This window comes from Nicotiana tomentosiformis, chromosome 6, assembly GCF_000390325.3.
Source record: "Nicotiana tomentosiformis chromosome 6, ASM39032v3, whole genome shotgun sequence".
In the NCBI taxonomy this organism is placed as follows: domain Eukaryota; kingdom Viridiplantae; phylum Streptophyta; class Magnoliopsida; order Solanales; family Solanaceae; genus Nicotiana; species Nicotiana tomentosiformis.
Window position 1 is genome coordinate 126478761 of NC_090817.1, and position 27250 is coordinate 126506010.

The 27250-nt window shown below is 35.6% G+C and overlaps 3 protein-coding genes across 4 annotated transcripts; 1 reads left to right on the forward strand and 2 right to left on the reverse strand.

Annotated features, from left to right (window-relative positions):
• Positions 1-2296: 2296 nt before the first annotated feature.
• On the forward strand, positions 2297-8681 carry LOC104088371 (protein STRUBBELIG-RECEPTOR FAMILY 6-like). 2 transcript variants are annotated; one of them, XM_018768158.3, is made up of 16 exons: positions 2297-3063; positions 3451-3586; positions 3698-3769; positions 3862-3927; positions 4036-4107; positions 4200-4271; positions 4627-4698; positions 4790-4855; positions 4966-5025; positions 5123-5424; positions 6206-6492; positions 6665-6933; positions 7300-7432; positions 7830-7960; positions 8071-8227; positions 8341-8681. In XM_018768158.3, the coding sequence occupies exons 1-16, from the start codon at positions 2973-2975 to the stop codon at positions 8446-8448; spliced, it is 2094 nt and encodes a 697-aa protein (XP_018623674.1). In that variant the 5' UTR covers positions 2297-2972; the 3' UTR covers positions 8449-8681. The 2 variants fall into 2 exon arrangements, with proteins under 2 accessions (XP_018623674.1, XP_009591325.1); XM_009593030.4 differs by having other exon boundaries at positions 2299-3063; positions 5111-5424.
• Positions 8682-9663: 982 nt separating this feature from the next.
• On the reverse strand, positions 9664-17606 carry LOC104088370 (26S proteasome regulatory subunit 7 homolog A). Its single transcript, XM_009593029.4, has 10 exons — positions 17413-17606; positions 15941-16022; positions 15722-15813; positions 15551-15628; positions 13599-13660; positions 12704-12848; positions 12329-12547; positions 12070-12251; positions 11377-11552; positions 9664-10101 (listed from the first exon to the last, which is right to left on the reverse strand). The coding sequence occupies exons 1-10, from the start codon at positions 17503-17505 to the stop codon at positions 9944-9946; spliced, it is 1287 nt and encodes a 428-aa protein (XP_009591324.1). The 5' UTR covers positions 17506-17606; the 3' UTR covers positions 9664-9943.
• A 1941-nt stretch (positions 17607-19547) lies between these two features.
• LOC104088369 (uncharacterized protein C23H3.12c) lies at positions 19548-25385 on the reverse strand. Its single transcript, XM_009593028.4, has 8 exons — positions 24985-25385; positions 24804-24868; positions 24623-24721; positions 23861-23908; positions 21333-21402; positions 21090-21161; positions 20558-20686; positions 19548-19903 (listed from the first exon to the last, which is right to left on the reverse strand). The coding sequence occupies exons 1-8, from the start codon at positions 25180-25182 to the stop codon at positions 19760-19762; spliced, it is 825 nt and encodes a 274-aa protein (XP_009591323.1). The 5' UTR covers positions 25183-25385; the 3' UTR covers positions 19548-19759.
• Positions 25386-27250: the final 1865 nt, after the last annotated feature.

The window sequence follows — 27250 nt, forward strand, 5'->3', positions numbered from 1 at the left end:
AGAATCAACGGCAAAATTAGAAGCTTCGTGTCACGTGCTTCACCAAAAGAATATTGCAAATTGAACACAAAAAATGGATACACGATGCATTAGGTAAAGATGAAAAGACTAGCCAATAACTTGAAGTCAAGCCGAATTAATGCGAGAAATCTTTTTAAAAGCATTGTAATTGATATTTTACGTGTGATCCGACAACTTTTTACAGCATGCGGCTGTAAAAAGAGGCTACAACTTCTAAAAGACAAGGCACAAACTTTAAGATGTGAAGCACTTGCAAACACAACTGACATTGCTTATATTCACATTAAAACTATGTACTAATGAAATATCAAAATTCGAGAAAATTGCCAAGTTGAATATGTGGTATATTAGAAGAACTGCATAAGAAAAAGTTATACCATTTTAGTTTAATGTCTACAACTAAAAAATATAATAGTGACATTGAGTCATACGAATAGGCTGAATATATATTCATCAATTTAAGCTTGTGCTTTTTCCTTTCAAATTTTCAGTTACTAATAATTATGCACAAGTTTTAATATTGTTTATATCGTTTTAAATTTTTTGTACCAACTGATATGGAACACACGTGCAATGCTCGTGTCCAGAAACTAGTTCCATAAAATTAGCCGAGGCCAGAATTTGAAGTTTATGGATTCTGAATTTCAATCTATTTAAAATACTGGATTCTAAATTAATAATTTATACACATACAATGAACTTCTTAATACAAATACAAGATTTGAACCAAAGCTATTGAATTCGGTCGAACCTATAAATCAAATTACACTCTCCGGCCTATAATTCATTTTAATAACACTACTGGCATAAAGCAAAATGTTGTATATATACAAATATGATTAGCTGATTTGAAGTAGCTGATAAGTATTAGGTGCTGAAAAGTATTTTTAAGTACTGAAACTTATTTAATAAATAAGCATTTAAGTGTTTGGATACAAGTATTGAAATTGATAATAAGTTACTGCAGTATTTGATAAAAAAGTGTTGATAAGCTCTTTTTCTGTTAAAATGACTTAAATAACCTTAGAAGTGTTTCCACTTATAAGGGCGTAATTTCTTCAAAATTTTAGATTCCAAATCGATCTAAATACAAAATATTCTATTTGTCATTTTATTTTAAGTACAACTGTGCTTAGATAAGATAACTTTTATGATAAATATAATTTATTTTATGATAAGCATATCATCATAAATTATAATAATTAATAAATTGATAAAAGTTTCTCAGTAAAAAAATAAACCTAAATAGGACAAAATATTTGAAGAGAAACAAACACTGTCTTTATCACCATAACACTTAGAAAGCAATACACCAAAAATTTGATATGTCTTCATTTATTACATACAGTTCAAAGATTAATACACAATCACATAAATATAAATATGCAAAGGAATAGAGAATTTGCTTATCTTAAATAGTCGATGAGCATTGCAGACTTGAAAAGCCGGGAGGGGGGGGAGGGGGGATTAGGTTGAAATAGTACTTGAGACAGTGAGTATCGATGTAAGAGTTTTGTTCTAAAAAAGAATATTTTAAGGATAAAATAATAAAAATTTTGGTCAAACTTAAAGTGCTTATAAGCTAAAAATTTATAAGTTTGGGGTGACCAGCTTATAACTTTTGACTTATAAGCACTTAGCTTATAAGCACTTTTAACTTTACCAAACGCGTAGATAAGCCGAAAAGTGCTCATAAACTAGTTTAACCAGCTTATAAGCTTAGCCAAACAATCTCTTAATTCCTGGTCACTGCGTCCATTATTCTCCAAATGCAAAAACCAATTCCAACATGGAGTGACCGAGGCTGTAATTTTCTTGCACAAATTAAGGCAAGTTAGGACAAAAATAGCAACATGAAGAGTTATGGCCTATGGGTCTAAGTTGTTTTCTACTCACCTAGCCCAGCAATTGAAAGTCATTTACTACCACAGTTGGATGCAATAAAAAAAAAAAATTGAAATTTGTGGTCTAAAATTCGTGTGGATAAAATAAAAAATTTAAAGTTAAATTATTTTCAAAATGAAGTATAACATTTTTTTGGGACATACTAAAAAAGAAATATTAGATACGAGAACACTAATTAATCTTTACGAAGAGATTTACATGTAATTACCTAATAAATAATCTCGTTCTAAATACTCTTTGGTCCTTCTTCCCCTGTTTTTCACCAATCTTTGGTCTTTCTTCTGAAGATCTATCAGTAGTGGGCATTTGACAATGATTAATTAAGGATTGACCGCATGTTCACAGAATTTAAATACTGAGTCAGGTCAAAGATTTTGTAGTTTTACAATTCACAGTCCCCAAATAAACCCGGACCCCATTTTTGGGGCAACCCGGTACCCGTAAGTCTCTCTCTCCCTCACATTTCCTCGTTCCTCTTTTAGCTACCATTCCCTTCCCTTCCCTTAATTCCCCTCTGCACCAACTTTACCATGCAATCGTGCATGCAACTTTATCAACGTTAACCTATTTCAATTTGCTTTCACATTATATTTCCAGTTCCATAACGTTGGAATTATTTCCTATTCAAGCAATATATGTAAATCTACAGTCAGTTTTACTGACGATAGTGATATTTCTTTCTACCTGCATATCGATATTCAGTCATATAATGCAGAATAATATATTATATATGGGGTCTCCAGCAGCATATATATCTTCATTCCTTCGTGATATACCAAATATGTGAAATAAAGAAACTTACCAAGGGATGGTCAAGCAGATCGTATATTTCTTTTGGGATGGCCCCTTTTCCTCCCTCACGATATTCCTTTTGTTTTTTTAATTCCCTCTCTATATAATTCTTTTTCTTTATCAAGAGGATCACTCTATATCATTTTCCATTTTTCACAATAAAAAGTTAAGCTTTGACAAATTAAAGCCTTCTCGCGTATTCCCGAGCTGGCACTTCGGTTTCGTGTTGGTGGTGGTTCGGAGAAGGGGACAGGATGAGCTTGGTGGTGATCCAAGTGGTAATGGTGGCTCTTCTCTTCGTAAGTAATCACAGCTTCGCCAATGCCGGCACGGATCCATCTGACGGTCAGCTTCAAATCCTGGCTCTACCTCTGCTTGAAATGAATAAATTAAATTACTGAATTGATATATTCATCGGACTGATTGATTAGGACAGAACAAACTTAGCTTCTTTTTTTTTTTTTTTGTGGAAATTCTGTAAGAAAGAATTTTGTTTGGTTCGAACTGTTAGTTGAATTATTTCTTGATTTCAATCACTCAACCAAGAAAACTTATGATCCAAAACAAACCATAGATATTCATATAGTTATAAATGATCATTTCATTAAGAAGTTTAAAGTTAAATTATTTCTACTATATTTTTTAATATTTTGTTTAATAAAGCTGAATTATCTAGCTGATTTTCACTGAAATGTCAAAAGAGCTCACAGAATGGCCAACATTAATTTTCAGCTTCAGCCCTGAGAGTAATGTATAGCTCCCTAAATTCACCGGCGCAGCTTACAAAGTGGAACTCATCTGACGGTAGTGATCCTTGTGGAGAGTCCTGGAAAGGCATTACTTGCTACGGCAATAGAGTTAATGAAATGTACTATGGTTCTCTTCAGTACCCATATATACCTATCATTTTTTCAATATGCACGTTATAATTTCAACTTCGAAATTGCTAATGTTTAGTTTTCATTTCATTTTCCTTCAGCCATTTATCCGGTCTAGGACTCTCTGGATCAATGGGATACCAATTAACTAGTCTGACATCTGTGATCAACTTGTAAGATTAATACCCTTCAAATTATTTCCTTCCTTCTTTGATTTGTATTTAAGTCCTAGAAATTGTAATATTTGGGGTACTTTAATTTGCAGTGACATAAGCAACAATAATCTGGGAAACCAGATACCTTATCAGCTTCCTCCAAATGTGCAGAAACTGTAAATGGAATTTAGTTTTCTGTCCTTAATTCCAGGCTCTAGTCCTTTTCTTCTTTTTTTTGAATTTACTATACATACATCATTCTGACCAGTTGCCTCGTAACACAGTAACCTTGCTGGTAATGGTTTTACTGGCGGCTTACCTTATTCGATTTCACAAATGGCTTCCCTTCAATACTTGTAAGTGAAAATTTTAAATTAAACTCATCTATATAGGTGACCATTAGGCTCATTGTTCTAATTTTCTCTCCAATTGTTGTGTCTGGTTGTAGAAATGTGAGCCATAATCAAATTCAAGGAGAACTGAATGACATGTTTGGATCACTTTCTTCTCTCAATACATTGTAAGGCCTTCTCTTCATTTCTCCCCTTTCTTATATACATTGAAATTACCCTGTTACGATTGAGAAGTTCAACGTATAATGTGCTATTCTTGATAGATATGTAGACTATCCCTTCAGTTTATTACGCGAACTGTTGCCACCAAGTGTAAAGGGTCCAAAGATGCCTAGTTGTTTGTCGCCATATTAATGATGAGAATGGGTTTGATCCTTGACCTGATGCATTGAAAATTTAGGTCCTCAAAGTATCATCAACATAAATCAGTCTTTGACATGTATCTTTTGTTTTTTCTTGGTTGATTACATTTATGCTTTGTCCATTGTTTCTTACTTTTGGTTGTTTACATTTATGCTTCAGGGATATCTCTTTCAATTCAATGACCGGTAAACTTCCTCAAAGCTTCCAGTCACTGACTAGTATGAAGAAAATGTAAGACCGGTATCTTCTGGTTCATTATTGTACTGTATTGGTTGAGTACACCGTCCTTCAAATATTGAAGTTCTAGTATTATGTTGTGCAGCTACCTGCAGAACAACCAGTATACAGGAAATATTGATGTCCTCGCCAATCTTCCTCTTGACAATCTGTGAGTTATGCACATCTTTGTGTGTGTAAATGTTATCCCTGATGTCAAATGTTTCATTTCCAGGCTTTCAGCAATTTATTGTTTGTCATGTTGATTCCTTTATGCTTTAGGAATCTTGAAAACAATCAGTTTACTGGCGCGATACCTGAGAAGTTAAGAGGGATATTGCAGTGAGTTCTTCAGTACTTTGTAAATTATTGTTCATCATTGATAAACAATAACTTTATAATTCAATTCATTGTGATACAATTGTAGAAGATCTAACAGTAACACGGGAAGCTCAGGGCCAGCGCCTCCATCTCCACCTGGCACATCCCCTGCGAATAGGTCCAGTAATCGAAGTCACAAATCCGGAGGCAATGGCAGCCCTTTCACTGGTGGCGGTAGCAGTGATAGAGATGAGAAATCTGGTATAAGTGGTGGAGGCGTTGCAGGCATTGTCATATCAGTTTCAGTGGTTGGAGCAGTTGCAGTTATCTTTAGTATCAAGAAAAGACATAGAAAGTCGTCTACAGACATAGAAAAACTTGACGTTCAGCCAATTGCTCTTCATCCACAAGAAGAACGAGGTATATAATTTTGTGACTACTGTTTTCTTTTCTTTTTGGTCATTGATAAACATATTTGGTCAACTTGATTGTTACTTTCTTCAAAAATCATACCAATATTTAGTCCACATGTTATAAATCTAGATGGTTTTGTGAAATAGGGCATTTAAATATTATGCTTTACTGTAGCCTTTAATTGGTTAATAAACTATTAATGTAGCATTGCAAGGGATTTTCACTAATACAGAGGAGAAATAACTAAGAAGGAACAAGCTTTACCATCATAAATAACAACTTGATGAACTAAGAAAGGTCCTATCTACAAAAGAGACAAGTTTCAGGCTTAAAGCTGCAAAGACCTAGTGTTAGAAATTCAGCAGGTTTTGAGTTACCTGGTGCTTTTGAAGCTTAACAGTATAAGGAAAGCATTCAATTTTATGCTTTGTAGAGCACAATCTATTGCGGTACATCAGTAGAATAAGATAAATTTGTTTTGGCAAGTTAGAAAATCAGCACCCATATAAGCACAAGATCTTTCAGAAATGTAATTGCCTTACAAGAGCACTCATAACTCAGGATGCAAGTTCCAGAAAAGGGAATGATCAATTCTCTTTCCCTTATGGAACTTCATTTGCAACTTGGTGATTCATACTTCTTAGGCCTTATCTCAATTTCCTTAAATTATGTATTGTCATGTGATCAGAATTCTGGCTTGCTTTTGCCCCTTTTACGTATATTCATTTCAGTTTTGTGTTAGCTTTTGAACCTGAATTTTGTATTCATCACCTATTTTTTGCTGCAGAGAGGAAACTTAGCCAAAATTCCTCCACAACAAGCATGAAAGCTGTTGAAACTCCCACCTCGGCGACTCTAAGACCTCCACCAATCAATCCTCATAAATCCTTTAATGGAGATACTATTTCAGCAAAACCCATTGTTCCTCAGAATGAAACTCATACAGATCAAATGAATGTTTTGCAATATTCATTTGCAGACCTACAGATGGCTACTGATCGCTTCAGTGATGAAAACCTTATTGGCGAGGGATCCATTGGGAGTGTATATCAGGCTCACTTTGATAATGGCGAAGTAAGATCTCTTTCTTGAGAATATCTATAAAAGGAAAAAGAAAATCATTCTTATGAATTTGGATTCTGCATGATGAAATCTTTTCACTATTTCAAGTTGCAGCTACCATTCTCTATGCTCATATAAGTGATCCAATTCTTTTAAGTTCCTAATATTATTTGAAATGATGTAGGTTCTGACTGTCAAGAAAATTAATTCAACTGAGCTCCGGAATCCTGAAGATTTTCTCAACCAGGTTTCTGACATATCCCGGATGCATCATCCAAATGTGACTGAACTGATTGGTTATTGTTCAGAACACGGGCAGTACCTGCTGATTTATGAATTCTACAGAACTGGTTCTCTGCATGATTTCCTGCATCGGATGGATGAAGAAGACGGCACACGACTAACATGGGATAGCAGACTCAAGATTGCACTTGGCACAGCAAGAGCACTAGAGTGAGTTTCATAATCTACAAATTTACTTTCATCGGGTATCGCATAACATTAATGCAGCTTGGAGCAAATTTTTGGAGGAGAAACATATTAACATCATGAAAGTAAATCGACCACTTAGTCTTGAGTTGGAATTGTGATGATTACCAATAGATTTAGTTGTCTCTCATTTGGAAATCAAACTTACAAGTTTGAACTGGAAATATCAATGAATATAGAGGTTTTGAAGTTCTAGAACACAAAACTTGCTCATTTTCAATCAAAAAGCTAATCAGAGTTTCGCGATGAATTTTCTATCTGTCGTTGCGACTTCTTCAATTTTATGAGCATGTTTTTTCACTAGCTAATTAATTTAAGCATCCTTTGCAGGTATCAACACGAAGCTTGTTCGCCATCTTTAGTTCACAAAAATGTCAAATCTGAAAATATTTTACTTGATACTGATCTGAATCCTCATCTATCAGACAGTGGGTTGGCAAACCTTATTGCTGATACAGATCAGGTAACATTTTGTGTTGTGCTTTACTGTGAAGTGTTCTTTGGGATATTTTTGTGAAATATTCTCATGCATAATTCAGTTTCAAGTTGTCAAAGGAGAATATATTTGGGAGTCAACTTAATCGTTTTATATGAATGTCATGCTGAAGAGTAAAGGGATAATAATCAATCACCGAAAACTGGTTAAAGGTCATTTGTTTTAGAGGAAACCTTACTATGTTATAGAGAGTTTTACGTATTGCATCTATTAACAGCAACCATTTCGTTTATTTTCGATCATGATAGATTGAATCAACCATTTCGTTCACATAAGTAGAGTAAAATCGTGTGTGTGGAAATCAGCTACACATCAGTATCTTCTAAATGGTTTCGACTTGGACTTCTTTCTTTTTTCCCTACAGGGATTAAATACAGAGTCAGGATATGGCGCACCTGAGGCTGCTATATCTGGAAAGTGTAGCACGAAGAGCGATGTGTACAGCTTTGGAGTGGTTATGTTGGAACTTTTTTCTGGACGAAAACCTTTTGACTGGTAAAGTTATTTAAGCACATATGATTTCCAATCCAAATCTGTTGAAGACAAAGAATAAGAGAATTTAGAGGGATTTTTTTGAAATAATGCGTTTGCTCTTCTGTACTCAGCTCACGACCAAGATCTGAACAGTCTTTAGTTAGATGGGCAACACCTCAGCTCCATGATATTGATGCACTGGAAAAGATGGTCGATCCGGCGCTTGTTGGACTCTATTCTGTTAAATCTCTGTCACGGTTTGCTGATGTTATTGCTCTCTGTGTCCAGGTTTGAGACTAAGTCAAAATGATAAATCCGCTATATATAGCATGTATTTTTCAAGAATGTAGCTTCTTAAATCGCCTGTCTTATCTCAATGGTAATTATCTATGTTGTGCCAGCCCGAGCCAGAGTTCCGGCCACCTATGTCAGAAGTGGTTCAAGCATTGGTTCGGCTAGTGCAACGAGCAAACCTGAGCAAGAGGTTACACGGTATTGATCAGGACTGAGGAGACGAAAGAGCTGTTCAAAAGTAAGAAACTCAGTTCCAAGCAATATTGACTCACTCTGTTGACTATTCCAGCTAATATTTTCCCCTAAATTCTTTGCTGTTTATGGGAGATTACCTGATGCTGATCAGTCCAGCAAGTTGCAATGTTTTCGATTAATACCAGATTCTGACATTCCTAAATTATCTTGACTTATGAGAGAACCTTATTAACACATACATTATTGGACTTTATACTGGCTTTGGTACTTTGCTCCACAATATTGTTAGCGGCAAGTTAATTGACATCTGACAGATAAATGTGCAACTCAGAAACCTGAAAATTTTCCATCTTAACTGAAACTGAAATACACGGTTGAAGGTGCCACTCTTCGGAAGAAATAACAAACCTGAAAATTTCATGTTAGATCAAAAACAGTATATGAAACGGAAACTGGGCAAAACACAATTTAGGTGATCACTATGTTGCATCCAAGGCTTGATTGTACTTCAATGATGAGCCACGGACAATGTGACATACCTCTAGATACACAGGTACTTGTTCGCTCTAACACGGACCAAAAATTTGTAAAATTTTATTTCGAGCGATAGTTCGCAGATATAAATGTTCCCGTTTCTGTAATATGCTGATGAAGGTCTGTGTTCCTATTTTAGTGTTACTGCAGTTTCATCAGGAAAACGAAGGACAAATAGTTCTTTCAAATAGGAATTTTGTAGTGTATAGAAATCCAATTTATCATTTGGTAAAGAGATAGCAATTTGATTCAGCGCATAGCGTCAGTACAGGATGTAGCAAGTAGGTTATTGGCGAGTAAGTTATAATCGGAATTCAGAAATATATATATATATATATATATATATATATATATATATATATATATATATATATATTATCTCTCTTAATGAAGAATGTGGATAATAAGTTTCGGTTTAGAAGGTGCACTTGAGTCTTGAACGAGCACCTGCGAAAATATAGTGTTGCTAGCACAAAGTCTGAACCCAAGCAGAAGATAGTATTCGACAAATTAGGACATAAAAATGCTTAATGCTAGTACGATAATAACAGCTCTAATTTGCCATTAAGATAACTACCTTGACTAGTGGAAGAACTGACAGCAGAAGTAAACATCATCCAACACACACACACACACACACACACACACACACACACACCCACACCCCATGGGTATAAAATTAAGATAAGTGAAAGGGAAGCTATCAGAAATTACAGTTTCTTAGATTTAACTCGAAACACCAAATCACCATGCATTACAGAGCACAAATTGGTCCGGTGTTTTTGTTGGCAACAAACAGAAGCATCCAGAGATTAATAAGAAGGTACAAAGTCTAATGGATAACTGGATGGTGAAACTGAGTAAACAGCATAATTCTCATATCGAGTACACAGGATAAACTAAATATCAAACAGCAATGTCAGCCCATTCCTGCCAATGCTCCATTGTTTCTCCAAGGAGGCCAAAAAGAGAGTAGTGCAATCAATTGTAGACCATGTACTTCGGTGTTGCACTGAATTTCTGATATCCTTTAATGACTTTATTGACGGCATCTAAGAAGTCTTTCTCTGTAACAGTTTTCCTCCTCGCTCGAATAGCATACATTCCAGCCTCCGTGCACACACTTCTTATGTCAGCTCCTGGAAGGAATCAGTGAAAAAGTCAAAACTGTACCCGTAACTGTCTGATATTCGTACATCTGATAACTACACATTGAACTTATCACTTCTCTTTTATGTGAAAGCAAACCTTCTCTAGTATATCAACCATAACTCTATGAAAGTCTATAAATATCCATATACTCATTACATAAACATCCATCAGCCACAACCACATTCCTCATATTGTTGAAAGCCATAAAGTTAGCAAAAGCAGCTAACTTATTTGCCAAATTCACCTTCAAATACATCAAATTTAATTATATATCAACCTCTTCCAGCTTCTCCTCCTGGTGCTGCTATCTTTGCTTTGGCTTTAACTGGTTGATGGACAAGCTCACAGAGATCTCAATCTGCAAGTACTCACCCTAGATTTCCTATTGGCATAACACCATCCAACATCATGGGTACCAATAATCTAAAGTTTTCTACAAAATTAGATATTTAAACCCCTATTATTTATGTAAACGATATTTGGTGTCTCAATACACAATAATTCACTGGAATAGAACAGCTCAAGTTTATTTAATAGACTGCTACAGAACATTTCGAATTTAAATTTTAAAATCTATTGAGAAACAAAAGAAGCGATCATATAACATAAGAGAATTTGGATTCAAAATGTAACCAGAAAATATTGGGAATTGGGATCAGTGGAATGAGTGTGGCTCTGATGTTGTACTTAGCAGAAGATACAACCTCATAATCATATATTCAAGCAACTCCTGATGTAAACTACCAAAGGACTATATTCCCTTGCGCTCATATCGACTAGGCACAATAAATAAGATGAAAGGTTCGATCTGTACATAATGCAATGTTTCACAAGGAATGTTGGCAAGTAAGTTTCTATTTATTCAAGAATAGGGAAACAAGCAAAGTTACACTCAAAATGTTTGACACCTAAAATTTAAATTATGATTTGCGTCTATGATGGTAGTAGCAAACAGAATCCAAAAGTTGTAGAACTAGGTTTGATAAAGAAATTCAAATTCTTAGAGCTTGTGAAATTATGTAGACTTAACTAATTGCCAAAATGTAACATTTTGAGTAACTCTAAAATTAAGAGAAAAATAGTGAGTTAAGATGTGGTAGAAGTCCCCCTTCTAGAAGCAGACTAGGGGGGGGGGGAGCTTTTTAATTGAACACAGTGCACAAGTTAGATACTTAAGATGCTACACTAAGGTTTAATATGCAACTCATGGTGCAACGTACGCAAGATTTTTTTTTTATAAGTCAAGGTATATGAGGGGTTACCAGTAGAGTTTGGGCAGAGACGTGCCAAAAGTTCAAACCGAATATCCCGCTCACAGTTCATTGTCCGCGTATGAATCTTAAATATCTGGGTCCTGCTCTCCAGATCAGGCAGACCAAACTCAACTTTGCGATCCAAACGTCCAGGACGTAGCAATGCTGGATCAAGAGTATCAGGCCTGCAAAAAAAAAGGAAAAACAAAATGGAGTTACTATTTGAGCAAGAGGATAAGATAATAAACTGCAAATCAGCAGTTAGATACCAAATATCAATAAACTAATAATATTATTTCTTTTGTTACCACAAATCAACTTCATACCAACGGAAACAATTGAGACTCGAAAGAGCATAGGAGAAATCCCCTGAGCAAGAGGAGTATAATCAAATGCTATACCAAACAGCCAAAAGTAGCAAGAAATAATTTATATGTTTCAGTCAGATGTGGCCTTTTGCTAGGAAAGGACACAAAGGTAACATCAAGATACACATCGAAATGTATGCTATTGATGTCAAAGTCCTACTAGATAAGCAAATAAAAGCAGTAGACAGGCTAAAGAGAAAGCCATGGATATAACACCCACTCTGCGTCACTCATTTATCAAAAGCTGCAATAAATCACCCAAAGTTGTTTCAGCACCTGCAACCCCCAAGAGAGACTACTGGAACAAAAGTTAAAACATAGAGGAAATATTAACCTATTGGTCGCCATGAGAACTTTAATATTCCCACGGGCATCAAATCCATCCAGTTGGTTCACAATTTCAAGCATGGTACGCTGAACCTCATTGTCTCCGCCTACACCATCATCAAATCTTGCACCTCCAATGGCGTCTACTTCATCGAAAAAGACAATGCATGCCTTCTTAGAGCGTGCCATCTGCCTTACCAAAAAAGTGGTCAGCAATTGAAACTACGAAAACTTGCTAAAAAGTTGCCAACAAGGTTACATCTAACCTGGAAAAGTTCACGAACCATCCTAGCTCCCTCACCAACATACTTCTGAACAAGCTCACTACCAATAACACGAATAAAGCAAGCATCTGTTCGATTTGCCACTGCTCTAGCAAGCAGTGTTTTCCCAGTACCGGGAGGACCGTAACAGAGAACACCCTTTGGGGGGTCAATCCCAAGTTTCACAAACTTTTCAGGATGAAGCATGGGCAACTCAACAACCTGCAAGTTAAAAGCAGAATTTCATCAAGCAGTCCGAAAGACAAATCTAGTTTGCAAATGTCAAAAAGATACAATGCAAGGATGTTAAGCAGACAAGGTCAGAGTCGGACATATACCAAATAATACCAAAACAGAAGAATATACAATCATGAGTACCTCTCTCATCTTTTCAATTTGTTCCTTGCATCCACCAACATCATTATATGTTACATCAGGCTTTTCCTCAACTGTCATCATGGTAACACTAGGATCAATTTTGGGAGGCAATGGAATCTGAATCTGATATTTATTCCTATCAACCCTGCAACGATAACAATATGGTCATACGGAGGTTCAAACGGACTCTGACAAGATTCAGTAAAGCAGCAGGTGTGGCTAGTTCGTTATTCTTACATACACAGCTAGATTTTCCCACTAAATCCTCATTCCACCTATAAAGCGCGAGAATGCCTAGCACTAGGTATCTCTAATATGAAAAGAAAGCTAAGCAATTTAAATACATTCCACAAGGAATTAACAGCTAATACGGTCATAAGACTCAAATGCCAAGCTTCACAATAAGCAAAGGTCACATTCTGTTAGATTACATGAATCCACCAATTAAATAAGATAGTAAGCTGCAAATGCTTCTTCAGCCATTTATCAAGGAGATGAGTATTGTGACTAAGTGGACCAACCAGTGTGGAAAATGAGCTGTCAAATGTTGCACAAGGTCCAGTTTATCATCCCCATATAGAGCAATCAATTAATTAGTTTCTGTGAATCCTTAATAGTTCTAGGTAAGATCACTACTAACATTCTGAAGGATCCTGATGTTGCAATAGCCCTCTTCCTTTGACAAACCACTCTTGGGGCAATATGACATAGGACTCTTATTATGTCAAATGCAATTACGAGAAAACAATACATCATAACTTCTTTTATTTAAAAAAAAACAACTTCAGGAAGAAAAAAAATCTATTTGGGTTGTGTACATATTCTATCGAGAGAGAGAGAGAGAGAGAGAGAGAGAGAGAGAGAGAGAGTCACAGAGAAGGAGAAAAAAGAATACCCGACTCGCATGCCTTCTTCTATATCTGTTGGTGAAACTTTGTCCCCTAATCCAACAACAAACTGCAGGTATAAAATGAGCATAGTCAAACAAGGTGTTCAAGATCCTCATTCCATTAAAGACTGAATCCAACAAACAATGTTGCACAAACTTCCGTGATGTCTATAAACATAAAATCATAGATCCAACCCCAAAGAAGAAGAGTAAAACCCTTCAGACTGAAGACATAATAACATGGAAATCGTCATGTTTATATGCTCAGTATATTTTCTTAGAAGATAGAGAGGGGAAAAGGTTGGCATCAAGGCAGACGGAATATTTGTGAATGGGTGGGAGATTGACACTGATCAATAGTGTACTAGACAGCATTCTGACTTACTACATGGCACTATTTCCAATTCCTAACAAGGTTCTGAAACGGCTGGATAAGATCAGGAGGCACTTCCTATGGGAGGGTAACAGCAAGGATCACAAGTTTCACCTGATATAATGGGCTAATGTTGTGCTGCCAAAGCACCTGGGAGGACTGGGCATAAAAGACTTGGCTCTACACAAAAAAATGCTTACTCATGAAATGGTAATGGAGATACACACTGGAGGAGCAAACCCTACGGAAGAAAGTAATCAAGGCAAAACATGGAGTCCAAAATCATCGGTGCTCCAAGTTGTCTAGATCCCCACATGGTGTTGGCCTATGTAAGAGCATATACAAACTTAAAGAAGAATTCTTTCAAAACACCCAGCTTACAGCAGGCAATGGTATGCATATCAGGTTTTGGAAGGATAGATGGCTGACAACACTATCCAGATCGAGGGATTCCCAAGCCTCTTTCAGATAGCATGTGAGTCTACCTCCTCCATCTCTCAGAATTGGGAACAACACTTGGCGGCATGCAATTCTGAAGGAACCTACAAGAATGGGAAATTGAAGAAGTGACCAACCTACTTTCCAGACTAGAAGGCCACATGATGAATGCCCAGACAGCAGATAAGTTAGCGTGGGGCAGTGCCAAGGATGGTAAATACTCGGTGAAAGCAGGCTATGCAAAGTGCAAACTCATATGCTCCTAATTGATTGATTGAAAACTGCCCATGAAAGCTGGTATGGAAGACTAGGCTCCCAACAAAGATCATATGTTTCAGCTGGACAGCCCTATATCAAGCATGCCTCACACAAGACAATCTCAAGAAAAGAGGCTTCCAGATTGTCAATAGATGCTACATGTACCAACAGAACCTTGAATCTAACAACCATCTATTTTTACATAGTAAAGTTGCTACTGACTTATGGAATATGTTTTTGTCTATTTTTGGTATTAACCGGGTAATGCCACATAGCGCTGAAGAAGCCTTTGAGTGCTGGTGCAACTGGAGAGTTGGTAAGGCCATCAAGCCAATCTAAAAGATGATTCCCGCTAGTATTTTTTGGTGTGTATAGTCAGAAAGGAACAGCAGATGTTTTGAAGGCTTATCAACTGCAAATCATTCCCTCAAGGATAGATGTCTTTTGTATCTTTATAGTTGACACTACCTCACCATAGATTTTCCTGACAACTTTTTGAACTTTGTTAGCTCCCTGGTACTAGAATAGTCTTTTGTAGTTGAGCTAACAATTTATTTTTTTTTGCTTTCATATCTTTTGTATTATTCTGCATCTTCTTGATGCCAGCAACGAAATCACCTTTACTTCATCCAACGAAACCACATTCCTTACAAGTTTAAATTTGAACATACTGATTATCTATATACCTCAGAAAATCAAGCGTAAACCTTCTTATTTCTTGGTAATAAAAACATTCCATATTTTATAGCCAAGATATAGATTCTGATTCTGAACACTTCTCCAGATGAAAATGGTAAACCTGGTTTCGCAAGCACCGTCTTTCTAGGTACCCCCATTCACCAAAGTTAGAACTGGACGCAGTACTATATAGGAAAGACGTGATGCATACCTTTGCAATTTGCTTGACATTTATCACATATTTCGCATCTTCAGTATTGGGGCTAATTATCTTTGTACATCTAGCAACCTGCTCAGAAAAACAAATTCAGTTAAAGCTTTAAAGTACTTGAGTAGTAAAAGAATTACGGATCAGTATTTCCAATTTTCCATAGAACCACACCTGAAGGGGTTGCTCCTCCTGCATCATCTGTTTATCAGAAACCAGATCCCATTGACTTGGTGCAGCTAGCCCAGTGTCAGACTCCTTAATACCTACAGTAAATTAAAGAAGATGTAGTTCATCATAATATGCAACAAAGAAACACAAGGTTTAACAAGGTCAAAAAAGAAGTCCCCATACATAATAAAATACAAAATCAAGAAGAGACATAACACATACCACATAAATCATTTATCTTTTTGGCCATTTCTTTGATTTCCTTTTCAGCTTTCTTTATGCTCGTGGAGTAAGGTCCCAAACCCTGCACAAAGTCATTATGTTATTTAGTACAAAGTTGATATTAATGAACAAACAACCATTGAGCTATCTGGACATTGCAAAAGGAACAAAGAATTTTTTAAGAAAAAGATGAAACTGACTACGAAATTTGCTAAGCTAAAATCATAATGAATCGTCAAAAGTAAACCAAGCCCAAAACTAAGGTAGATAGTATCGTTGCAGCACAATGGTGCCAAATTGTGCAACACTTAACAAGGACAAAACACCACTCAGGAATATGAGTAGAATAATTTACCAAGAAAACAAAAAAAATAAGAGACAAACAAGTAAATTAGTTCCATTTTCCAACGAGTGGCACAATTCACCAAAGGCAGCTTATCCGTGCTTAACAGAAGACCCTCAGTACACTAGAGTGACATAAAGCGGCCAAACTCCCAGAAATTAGCTCAACTGCAAGGGCATCAGCTAGTAAGATACATGGACCTTACAGAGGAGTGGAAGATCTCCAACTAGAAGTACAAAAGTAGATAGCAACAAATAAGGGACAGTGGAAGCCACATTGGCCACCCATATACCGCTGCATCTATCCAACTTCGCAGAAGAATGGACAACTCATAATTGCAGATGTAATTTTACTGGTATATTTCCACCTTCAAACTAGGCACATGGTTAGGTGGAGTTACCATTTCTGGATTTTCATTCCTACAAGTGATTGGAAAGGACTTGAATTTGAGTTTAAATCAATTCTAAGCTGCAAATTACAAAACTGAAGCAGCACAAAAAGAAAAAGAAGAAAGAGTAAATATAAACAATAAAAGTAAAATTATGGACCTCTCGACCATAAAAAATTAGTCTATACCATGAGCAAATCTGGTTGAGAGTCACAAGAGATTTAACAGTTCCATGGCTGCATACTCAATCGAGCACACATACTGCTCAAGGGCTTGTTAAGGCAAAGGCAGCCCAGGATTGAAATTTTCTGATTCCCAACCAACCCCCAACCCCTGTTAATACGCCAAACATAACTTTAGATGTTGTTACTAGGTCTAGTGTTCATCAAACTCTTTTTTTGTTTTCTTTTTGTTTTGTTTTGACAAGGTAAGATTTTATTAGAAAGGTACCAAGATGGTACAGAGTTGCAACAGTCCAACATCTGCCACTAACATAGCAACTACAACTCTCCCTACTCTTCTAACAAGTCCAAGTATAGTGTTCATCAAATTCTTCTAAAAGAGTCCTAACTCTTCTACTGTTCATCAAATTCTAAACCACAGTAACAAAAACAAAAGTATAGCATTCATACAATTTTGCAAAATTCGCGATATTATCTCAATAGTCATCAATGAAGAATTAACTCAAAGAAAACAGGAAAAAATCAAGAATGCAAAAAAATTAGGGTTATAAATGAGTACATAAGTCTTGAGAAGAGCAATATCATCTTCATCAAGTGGGGGAGGGTTCTTCTCGTCCTTGATCTCATCCTCGATATCTGCTGCGGGTGCCATCGATTTCAGATGCGAGTTCGTTCTTCTAACAAAGAGATTTGTATTTTAATTCCCTTTTTCTTGAGAAACAAGCAGTAAAAGGAGGTATCAGCAGAATGAGATCTTCATTTTATGTCAAAATGCAGGGTGCTTTATTGGGCCGGATATATCCGACCGATTCAGCACGAAATAAAAGGCCCAGATCATTCCTAGATTGGACGGGCCACTTTCTTTTTGGGCCCAACTACAACAATAACAACATACCCAGTATTATCTCACACCGTGGAGAGGGTAGTGTGTACGCAGACCTTACACCTACCTTGTGATGATAGAGTGATGATAGAGAGGTTGTTTTCAATAGACCCTCGGCTCCGTAAAGTATAAGAAGCATATTAATGAAAATATAGACAAGAAGGGACAGTACCAAAAAGCCATATAAAAATATGATAAAACAACAAGATTACTGGTGGCCAACAATGAAAGAAAATAACAGAAACCTATTACCAACAGAAAGCGAGACTGCGTGCTCATACTATTGTTATGAACACTCTACACTACCTACTATACTGCCCTAATCCTCGAAGTTGTGCCATGTCCAATGTCTTGCCCAACTGAACATGGTAAAAGAAGGAGAAAATTACATATACTTCCCCTGAAGTTTCAGCTTGAAGTAAACCTCCCTCTTTCAAGTTTTGTGTAACCATTTATGATTGGGGAGTAATATCGGACAAATTTTGAACCATCTGTATTAACTTGTTCTTCTCTGCAAAGCTATGTTCTGTTTTATTAGCTCATGAATTAATTTTACCAACTTCCTTTCACTGCTTTAAGTAAATTTTTACACATTATAAAGGTAAGAAAAGTGAAAAAATAAATAAAACTATTAGTATTGCGAAATAATAAAGTAAAGATAATGTTAAAGAGAATAACAAAATATCTTTTTTCTTGTTTTCTTATATTCATTTTTATTTTATTTTTTGCTTTTGTTTGCTTCTTCATTGTTTAATGTGGGGATATAATTTTGAGAAGAGGCATGGAAGAGTTATGCATCAAATGATTTGAAAACAGAAAATAAGATAGCTTTGTTAAAACTTGTGATACATTCACTTAAACTTTTTCTTGTAGCCAATCATTTATTAAACTACCAATAAGCCTAACATAAAAAATAAATAATAAAAACATAAAAGGAAATAACAAATGTAGCAAAATAAAATGAAGAAAATCCATGGACCGATTCCATCGTCTTCGCCCTGTGTAAATTTGAACCAAAAAGGACAATGTTCACCAAGTTTGGGTGCATTATTTGTCTGTTCTCAAGTTGGACAGTCAATAGTTCGGAAATGTTGACTCATTCATAATATCAGCATTGAAATAAAAAAAGAATAAAAATATAAGAATGTCATCAACGAATATAGCCAATCCACTCTCATCTCATATTCTAATGTGAAGTTTCATATGAATAATTTCAAGCATACAGCCTACCCTTGGTTGCATTGAGTTTATATCTTAAATCAATTGACCAAATACGCGTCAATTCCAAATTAGCATGAGGTGGCCATATAAACCCGATATATCGCATTATATTTGTTTAATTCAAATTTAAGTGCCATTGATTGTCCAAGGCCAAGGGTTTACTCTCAAAAGTTAAAAGTTTGTTCAAGGAAGATTTCTTATGAGACAAGTTTAAAAGATGCTCGAGCATTCAGGTTCTGCAACGACATTGCTTTGGTTTCATGCACATCTGAACGCCGAACATAAACTACCAATCATGGTCAAGCGCCTAAACGCTTTAATAAAGGTTGGTCCATGAAGCTACAATTTTGAAACTAAGCTTCTTAGCAACTGCTAAAACAAAATAAAGAGATACAACTATCGAGTTCACTACACCAAAGCTATAGTTCTAGGAAAATATTATTGCAGGAAGCACAATTGAATCAAGGAAACTTATAGGTAACATGCTTGTTAGTCAGTGGCAACGATGCAGATATCTTGTCATAATGTTGTCATTCTTGCTATGCCAGTTCCAGAGAAGTCAAAAAGTAACAAATGCATAGAGGCAGAGCTAATTGAACCAGCTGAGCACCTTCCCAGCCTCCAGAAAAATACAGGAGAGCAACATTTTGTTGAGTATTCCTGAAGAACTTGCTAAGACTAATATGAAATTTCTTGGTTCCCCATAGCCTCAAGGGTCTAAGAAGTTGCTCCAATCATTCCAATTCTCATAAACTGTTATTTCATTGATATGGAACGAACTGCAGCAATTGGTGTAATTCAGCTATAGTGAATCTTTGTACTTAATAACATCCATTGTGTTCAAGCTAAATCTCTGGCAGATATCAGATATGGTCGGTTCAGTTAGACTATCATTTGCTTCTCCAAATCGAATAAGCTTTTGAAGGTCTTCGGATGGTAGTAATATCTGTGAATACCAGCAAGTGCAAGAGCGCAGTCAATATGCATTTCGCAGGCATTTTTCAAAAGCAGCATAAACAAATGAACGACTCCAACCAATAACTACAAGATGATCCAGCCATGTCATGCTTTACTAACATGGAAGCAAGTATACAATACAAGGATAAATGTTACAGAATAGAAGCAACTCAATAATTAGTAGAAGTAGAAGAAGCAGAGAATGTAAGATCAGGTTTTAGAAGCAAAAGTGTGCATCTCAAAAACTACTACTTTGATAATGCAGAAAATTGATGCATGCATCACCAAGATTCTTTACATCTAAAAAAGGTGTATGATGCAGATTTAAGTATACCATTATATCCTGCAATAGAGTGACTAAAGAAGAACTGCTAAGGAAGCAGAAAACAAAGGAACGCAATAAATTTTTGGTAATTGTCCTAGTTAAGTTCCAAAAAGATGGACAAATTAGAATGTGATGTACATAGGATTAATGATGCATGTAGGACAGCAGAAAACAAAGAAGACAAAAGAAAATTTAATAATTTTTCCAGCTAAGTTCCAAAAACATGGATAAATTAGAATATGTTGCACATAGCCATATTCCCAGTAACACATCGCACTCATTTCAAATTATTCTGCAGAGTATCAAGTGAAATTCTACCCATGGTGGACGACAGCTGTTCGTTCTCTGCAGGTCATCTTTTGTGTTTGTACTCGTGTCTGTTGTTCCCTCATCTGACTTCTGGTGATAGGAGCCGTCTGTAACTAATTGAAGAAGTTTTTCACTTCCCTGAAGATCCAAAAAACGTAAAGGTAATTAGCAGCCTAAAAAGCAGGAGCTCTTCAGAAGAGAAAGACAAATTATTGAAGCAACATAGTAAATACAAAAATCAATAACTAGAATGTCTGTAAGCACGCATTAAACTTCAGGGGGCACACATTGAACTTCAAAAAGTAAATGACTTGAAAGAGTGGAAGGAAGGGGAGGAAGTGTACTGGACCGATACAAAAAAAAAGCAGTGCAATGAAATGGAATCACATGATGGATAATTGCGATCCATATATGAGTATGCACGTGCATACATGTCTACTTTTGCCAAAGCAATCTACAAAGAGGAACTATTTACATCTATTCTGCTATGAAAGGTATGTGAATATTCTCTACATTCTAATCAGTTCTAAACATTATTCACCTGAAGAGCTCTCCAGTGAGAGTATGTCCGAAATAAGACCCAAAAGAATGGTATATTAGGCAAGGGTAGCACCTGCATGACATGGAAATAATTGAGAAAAGCAAGAGAATTAGAACACTTCAAATCAAGAGGATCACATCAAAAAGAGGTGCATAGTAAGAAAAAACCTACATCTCGATATGATCAGAAAGAAAACAAAAACTAAAGAAGCGACTTGACATTCCATAAATAGTGTATAAATACCATGAAAACTGATGTCAGCGGAAGCAATATAACTGATCCATATAAATACTTCTTGTGGATGATAGCCCCCCTGGTAGCAAAATCATGCATTAATATGAATATATATTGAAGGAAAGAGTATTTGAATTAAATTTGATTGACAACACCTGAAGTAAAATCCAGAAAGTAGGAAGGCATCATCTTTTTTTTTGGGGTAAAGGAAAGCATCATCGTTAAAATAGCAAATACTCATTCAAGGTTCAGAAAGAGGAGAATTGACTGGGTAACTTGGTCAAGGTTAAAATGATTTTGTTCCATTGTCCCTTGGCATGACTTCAATCAGATACAATTCAATGGTATAGTTTTTTGAAAAAACATATAGTTACTTAAGATATTCATGCCAGTAACACAAGGAAGTTTCTTTTCTGTAAAATAAAACGCATCCTCAAGGATTAGTATCTCAAACAGTGAGGCAATCTTCAGGATCTATTTTAAGCTATTGAATCCAGAGTCAAAAATAATAAGAACAGCTACCCATTTGCAGGCAAGTGGATGAATTTGATGTTCACGTCAGAATCTGAGAAGAATGGAAGTGTAAATGTTTTTGCCTGACCACCACGATTAAGTTCCCAAGTGTGATTTTATGACCATTGAAAGCCCTCGCTTCATTTGGTCTAGTATAGATTATGAATGCAAAATACTCTAATCGTAGTTAGAATATGATCCTCCAAAGCAGAAAAAGCTTTTAAATACCAACCAATCATATTCAGGATTTGAGCCCTTTGGATCAGGAGATTCAAGCATCTGCTTTCCGCTGTGAATATATAGTAGACAATTTGCAGTAGTGCAGAAACCACATAGAAAGAGAGGCGGCTTGCAGGAAAAGGTATGAGGAAATAGAAAAGGCTAAAAGAATTGCTTCTTGTGACCCTCATGCTATAGTGGCTGACTGCATTGCATACACAGGATGGGAAATTTGTTTTAGAAGAAACAGTAATGATTAGGAACTTGCCAGAATATTCCAACTCTTGCAACTATTGGGAAATTTTCAAAGTGCACCCATCAACTCAGACTCTCTCAATTGGTTATCGCAGAAGGATAGGCTATCACCATAAACTCTAGCTACAAATGGCTGGATCAATCTTCCGCCAAAAGTACAAGACTAGAATGCCCTTGGAAACAAACCTGGAGTTCTAAAGCACCCCACAAAGTAAGCATGTTTCTGCTGGACATTTGCACACGAGGCTATTCTGGTACAACATAACCTCCAACAAAGAGGCATGAATTTTTGCAACAAGTGCTACATGTCTGAGAAGGCAGAAGAAGATGCAAATCACCACTTCCTTCACTGTTTGCTTCTCAGCATTTTTGGTGTCACATGGGCAATGCCAAAATCTCTTCTCTTCTGCTGGACATGGAAAGGAGCAGGAAAAGGCAGGAAGAAAATTTGGAAAACCCTACCAGTCAGCATTTGGTGGGTCATTTGGAAAGAAAGGAATCTCAGATGTTTTGAAGGCAAAAGAGAGAACATCACAAGCTACAGGTCAATGTCTTATCTCTCTTAGCCTTTTGGTGCAACATGGAAAATGTATATGGTGTAGATAGCTTCTTAGATTCTCTCAGTTATCTCTCAGGCAAAAGTAGGTAGGAACTGAGTTTTTGAAGGTTCCTGGATATGGAAATTGAATTACTTGCAAGGATCCTGATGTACCCACTGCAATCTTGGTGCTTCTTTTGTTTCTAAAATGCTCACTTATCTAGAAACATTAAGAAAAGAAAAATGATCACAAAAAGAAGATCGGAGCTAAACTGTTAACTTTAGGAGTGGTGGGACAGAAAAAAGAAAGAAACATCTAGGAAGAATTCTCAAAGAATTGAAAAGGAAATAAAATGATGCGGAAGAATATTAGAATATAAAGAAGGAAGATTATATTGAAGTATTATTACAAAGTTAGCGGATCATCATAATGAGGTTTAATTTGACTTCTTGAATTTTGTTAGAGCGGAAAGGAGTAGCATTAGTATTATTAAGTATAAAGTGTGTCAAACAATTGGGAAGGCCCAGAGAGGAAAGAGGATCAGATAAATTGGGATAGAGGGATTAAAATTGTTTTTTTATTAAGTAAAACTGTTTTCTTTTCTAAGTGCAAGATTAAAAAACAGTCAATTTTGTGTTCAAGGATTAAGTCATGATCTTCCGGTTCATTGCTAATTGGCTTGCACTCAAAATTGCCAGAAATCATAAACTGTAGAAATCAATGATAAATCTTCTGTTACACTGATAGAGGCCAGCCAAAACAAGAGTTCCAGAAACAAGAGATAAATGCCCTAGGTTTAGAACATATGATATCCCAAGTAAAAATAGAAGCTTCTTTAGATTGGTGTAAGAGATATCATGAAAGAGGATGCAACATGGATTGAATAGCATAATTACAAGACCTTCTGATAAAGGGAAAATATGAAGGAGCTAGATTTAAACAAACAACAAATGACTCTGTGCAAAGAAGCATAAAAACAGCAACTAAAGAAAGAAGCATTTTATACCCTACCTCGAGGCAATATGGCGTAGCCTCCGTCGAACAAGCCGTCCGTTTAAACTGTGCAGAATGAAAGACATCATTGGAGCAAACAGCTGGATAATATAGAAACTAAAGGTAGAGGTGCTCATGTAATGTGACTTTCCTCCTTTTCGTTTAAGCACGCGTAATCCAAGAGATAAAAGATAAAACATGGTACATAAAATTGAAGAAATTCGAGCAATGCTATGGATAAGAAATGTGAATGATATTGTGAATGTGGATATAAATTTAATCAACTTTTCAAAGTGAAATCAGAGATATCGAAGCCAAACAAATTATCTCCAATTTTATTCAATAAAAGTATATAAAGCCATCTTTCTCCAAATAACTCCCATTCTATAAGGCCATGAAATGACATGATAACTTAGGGATAAGATAGTCTCTGGCCCGTATAATTGATGGAATACTACTACTTTCATTCTCTGCTAGTCAACTCCGACCAATTAAACTTTTATATTTACTTGCTCATGTCAAGCTAAGAAGAGTTACAGTTCTCTTAACAAATTTAAAAAGGAGGTTGAGTCTCGATATCACACTTGTTTAACTTTGAATTCAAGTACCGACACTGTCTTTTTATATACTCATTAATACAAAAAAATAGGATCTACAATTACTCAGGTTTCTCTATGACTCAAAGGAACACTTGCATTACACAGAAAAAATCCTGCACCACACAAATCAAGCTCCAACTCTATAAATTCAAAAAAAAAAAAAGGAGAGAGAGGCACAGACCTTGAGGGATAGGTAATGTCCACATGCGTTACCTCCTTAGGAATGGATTTCAAAAAGATCTCCGAAGGCTTAACACGAGAGAGAAGCCGCAATCCTAGCCTAATATCACCACTTATCTAATTAGTTTCAGTATCTTCGGTTATAGTGCAGTACTTCTTATGGAAGAAAAGCTAGAAATTACCCGTGAAGTTTATTCTTTAAACTTCCTTCCGGCGCTTTTTCCAAATTACTCCAAGCTCTATTCATCTAAACACATTAACAAACATTGCAACCATTTCATCACCTCAACTTAAAATGTAATTTCAACCAAAATACAAGTTTTAAAAAATAAAATAAAATGAAGGCATGAAAAGTACTAGGACCTTATTGGAGGCGAAATCAATGACGAGTTCGAGATTAGCTTTGGAGGAGTCATGAGTAGATTTGGAGATCTTCTTCCAAAGGTCTTTGAATGTAGAAGGAGTATTTGAAGACTGAGCTTCCGATTGTGATGACTCGATCGCTCGGCTGAAGCACCAGTTCCTTCCTCTGATTGGAAACACTACTAACCTAGCTTTCATGATCGATTCAATGCACGATTATCAACAAAGTGAAGAATGAAGATTGTTCAATTGATTATAATGTAAACACGAATGCAAACACCAACGGAATACGCGAGTGACGGAACAAGTCGATTGATAGAGCAGAAAAAACTGGGAAAGTGTAACTGTCTTTTAAGAGAATGAATACAAAAGAGAACCGAGCGCCGAAAGTGAAGCTGAATGAAGGAAGGTGCGGCTCGCGCAGACTGCTCAAACAAGCCACCGTTCCGTACCAGTAACAGGACTCACGAATTTGACGCCGCCCTCGTAGGACGTGTCTTTGAATTTCACCGGATTCACACCTCAGCCCTAGAAACTAAGTAGGCAACAACAACAACAACCCAGTGTACACATACCCTATACTGCTGTTTTCCATAAACTCAAGCCACTTGAGGTTGCTTACCGCTAAAGCATTCCTACCTAATAATAACTTCTAAGTAGGCACTCTTCAAAATACATACTTTAATACTCATTAATTTTGCACTAGAGGTGGCTCAAGTAGTGATAAGTGGTAACTAGTAAGAAAGAGGATAGAAGAGGAAGGGTGGAAATACATCTTTAGAATCCGAAATAGAACATTAGGGAAAACTAATCCCGTTATGGCAAACCAACCAACTAGCTAATAATAACTTCTAAATATTATTTTAATTCCATGTTTATACCAAATTAATAAATTTATCCGCTCTTCGCACAATTATAAAAGAAAAAATTAAATTGTAATATAATCTAATTATAAATTTACCCGAGATAGAATAGATTAATTTTTCATGTGTATATATTTCTTTATAAATATATTTTTTCTAATTAGCTCCAAAATATTCCATATCATCAATTTTAAAGCTAATTTTGTTATCCTAAAGAGATAATTATTGTCTGATAGTTGATCATGAACTTCACTAATTACTTAAGCCAAACAATGAGACTTGAAAATATGTCAATAGATCCTCCACTAAGCTTTCTTTAGACAATAAAAAAGAAACAACTAATATTAATTTCATTAAACCCTTAAATAGAAAAATGGCAAGGACGATTGACATTGCATAGATTGCCTCGATTAATTTTTTAACATGAGAAATCTTATATGCATATAGGTGTTAGTGAGTAGTAATACATTCCTTCCCAAACCTATTGTTGCTTTCAAAATTTATTGCACTATTCCTTTTTTTCTTTTCACGAAAAAATTATTAATTAACGCATTCTTTTATTATTATTATTTTGTAATTGAATCTGATTTTTTTTTTATAATTAAGTATAAGATGATTTGGAACTATTCAATTCAATTGATAGAAAGGAAATACAATACCACTAGATTAAATGATTCACAAAATGCATAGTTGTTTCTGTTGAAATAAATTTTTACTTTTCGTAGTAATGCTAGAGGTGCCTTGAAAGAGGGAGAAAAAAGAAACGAAAATTGTTTCTTTTAAGAGAGATGTTACGCCACCTTGTGGTCCATCAGTTATATTTTTAACCATCTATTGATTTCTAGCGATTTTCCGTACATCCTTATCCTATTTCATTAACACATAGTAATGTCTTTTTAAGTTTTCTAAAATTGTAATAAAAATGAATCATTTTCTAACGATGTCGTATTCTCTCACATATACTATTCCTTTATACATTTATTTATTTCTCCTGCATGATAGAAATATTCACCTTTTTCTTTTGCGAAAAATTACCAAAGTAAAAGCTACCAAATACCAAACAACCATTAAAACCATAAATGATAAGATAATTGTACCTTTAGACGGAAAAATTGATCTTGTAAATCGATAAAATCATAAGTAAGAAAGTTTTTAACTTTCTATTCATTCATATGACACAACAACGCACATAAGCACATTATTGCGTTTGTTTATGCATTTACCCGGTACTCTTACATTTTGTGAGGCAATTCATTAATAATTACCCATATCATTGGCATATAATTAGTACTTTCCACCCAAAAAATACCTTAATGTAATAATTTAAAGGAAAAAAGAAAAAACAGAATCAATATACAAGTATAAATTTGTATATTTAAAGAAGAAAAATATAATATATATAT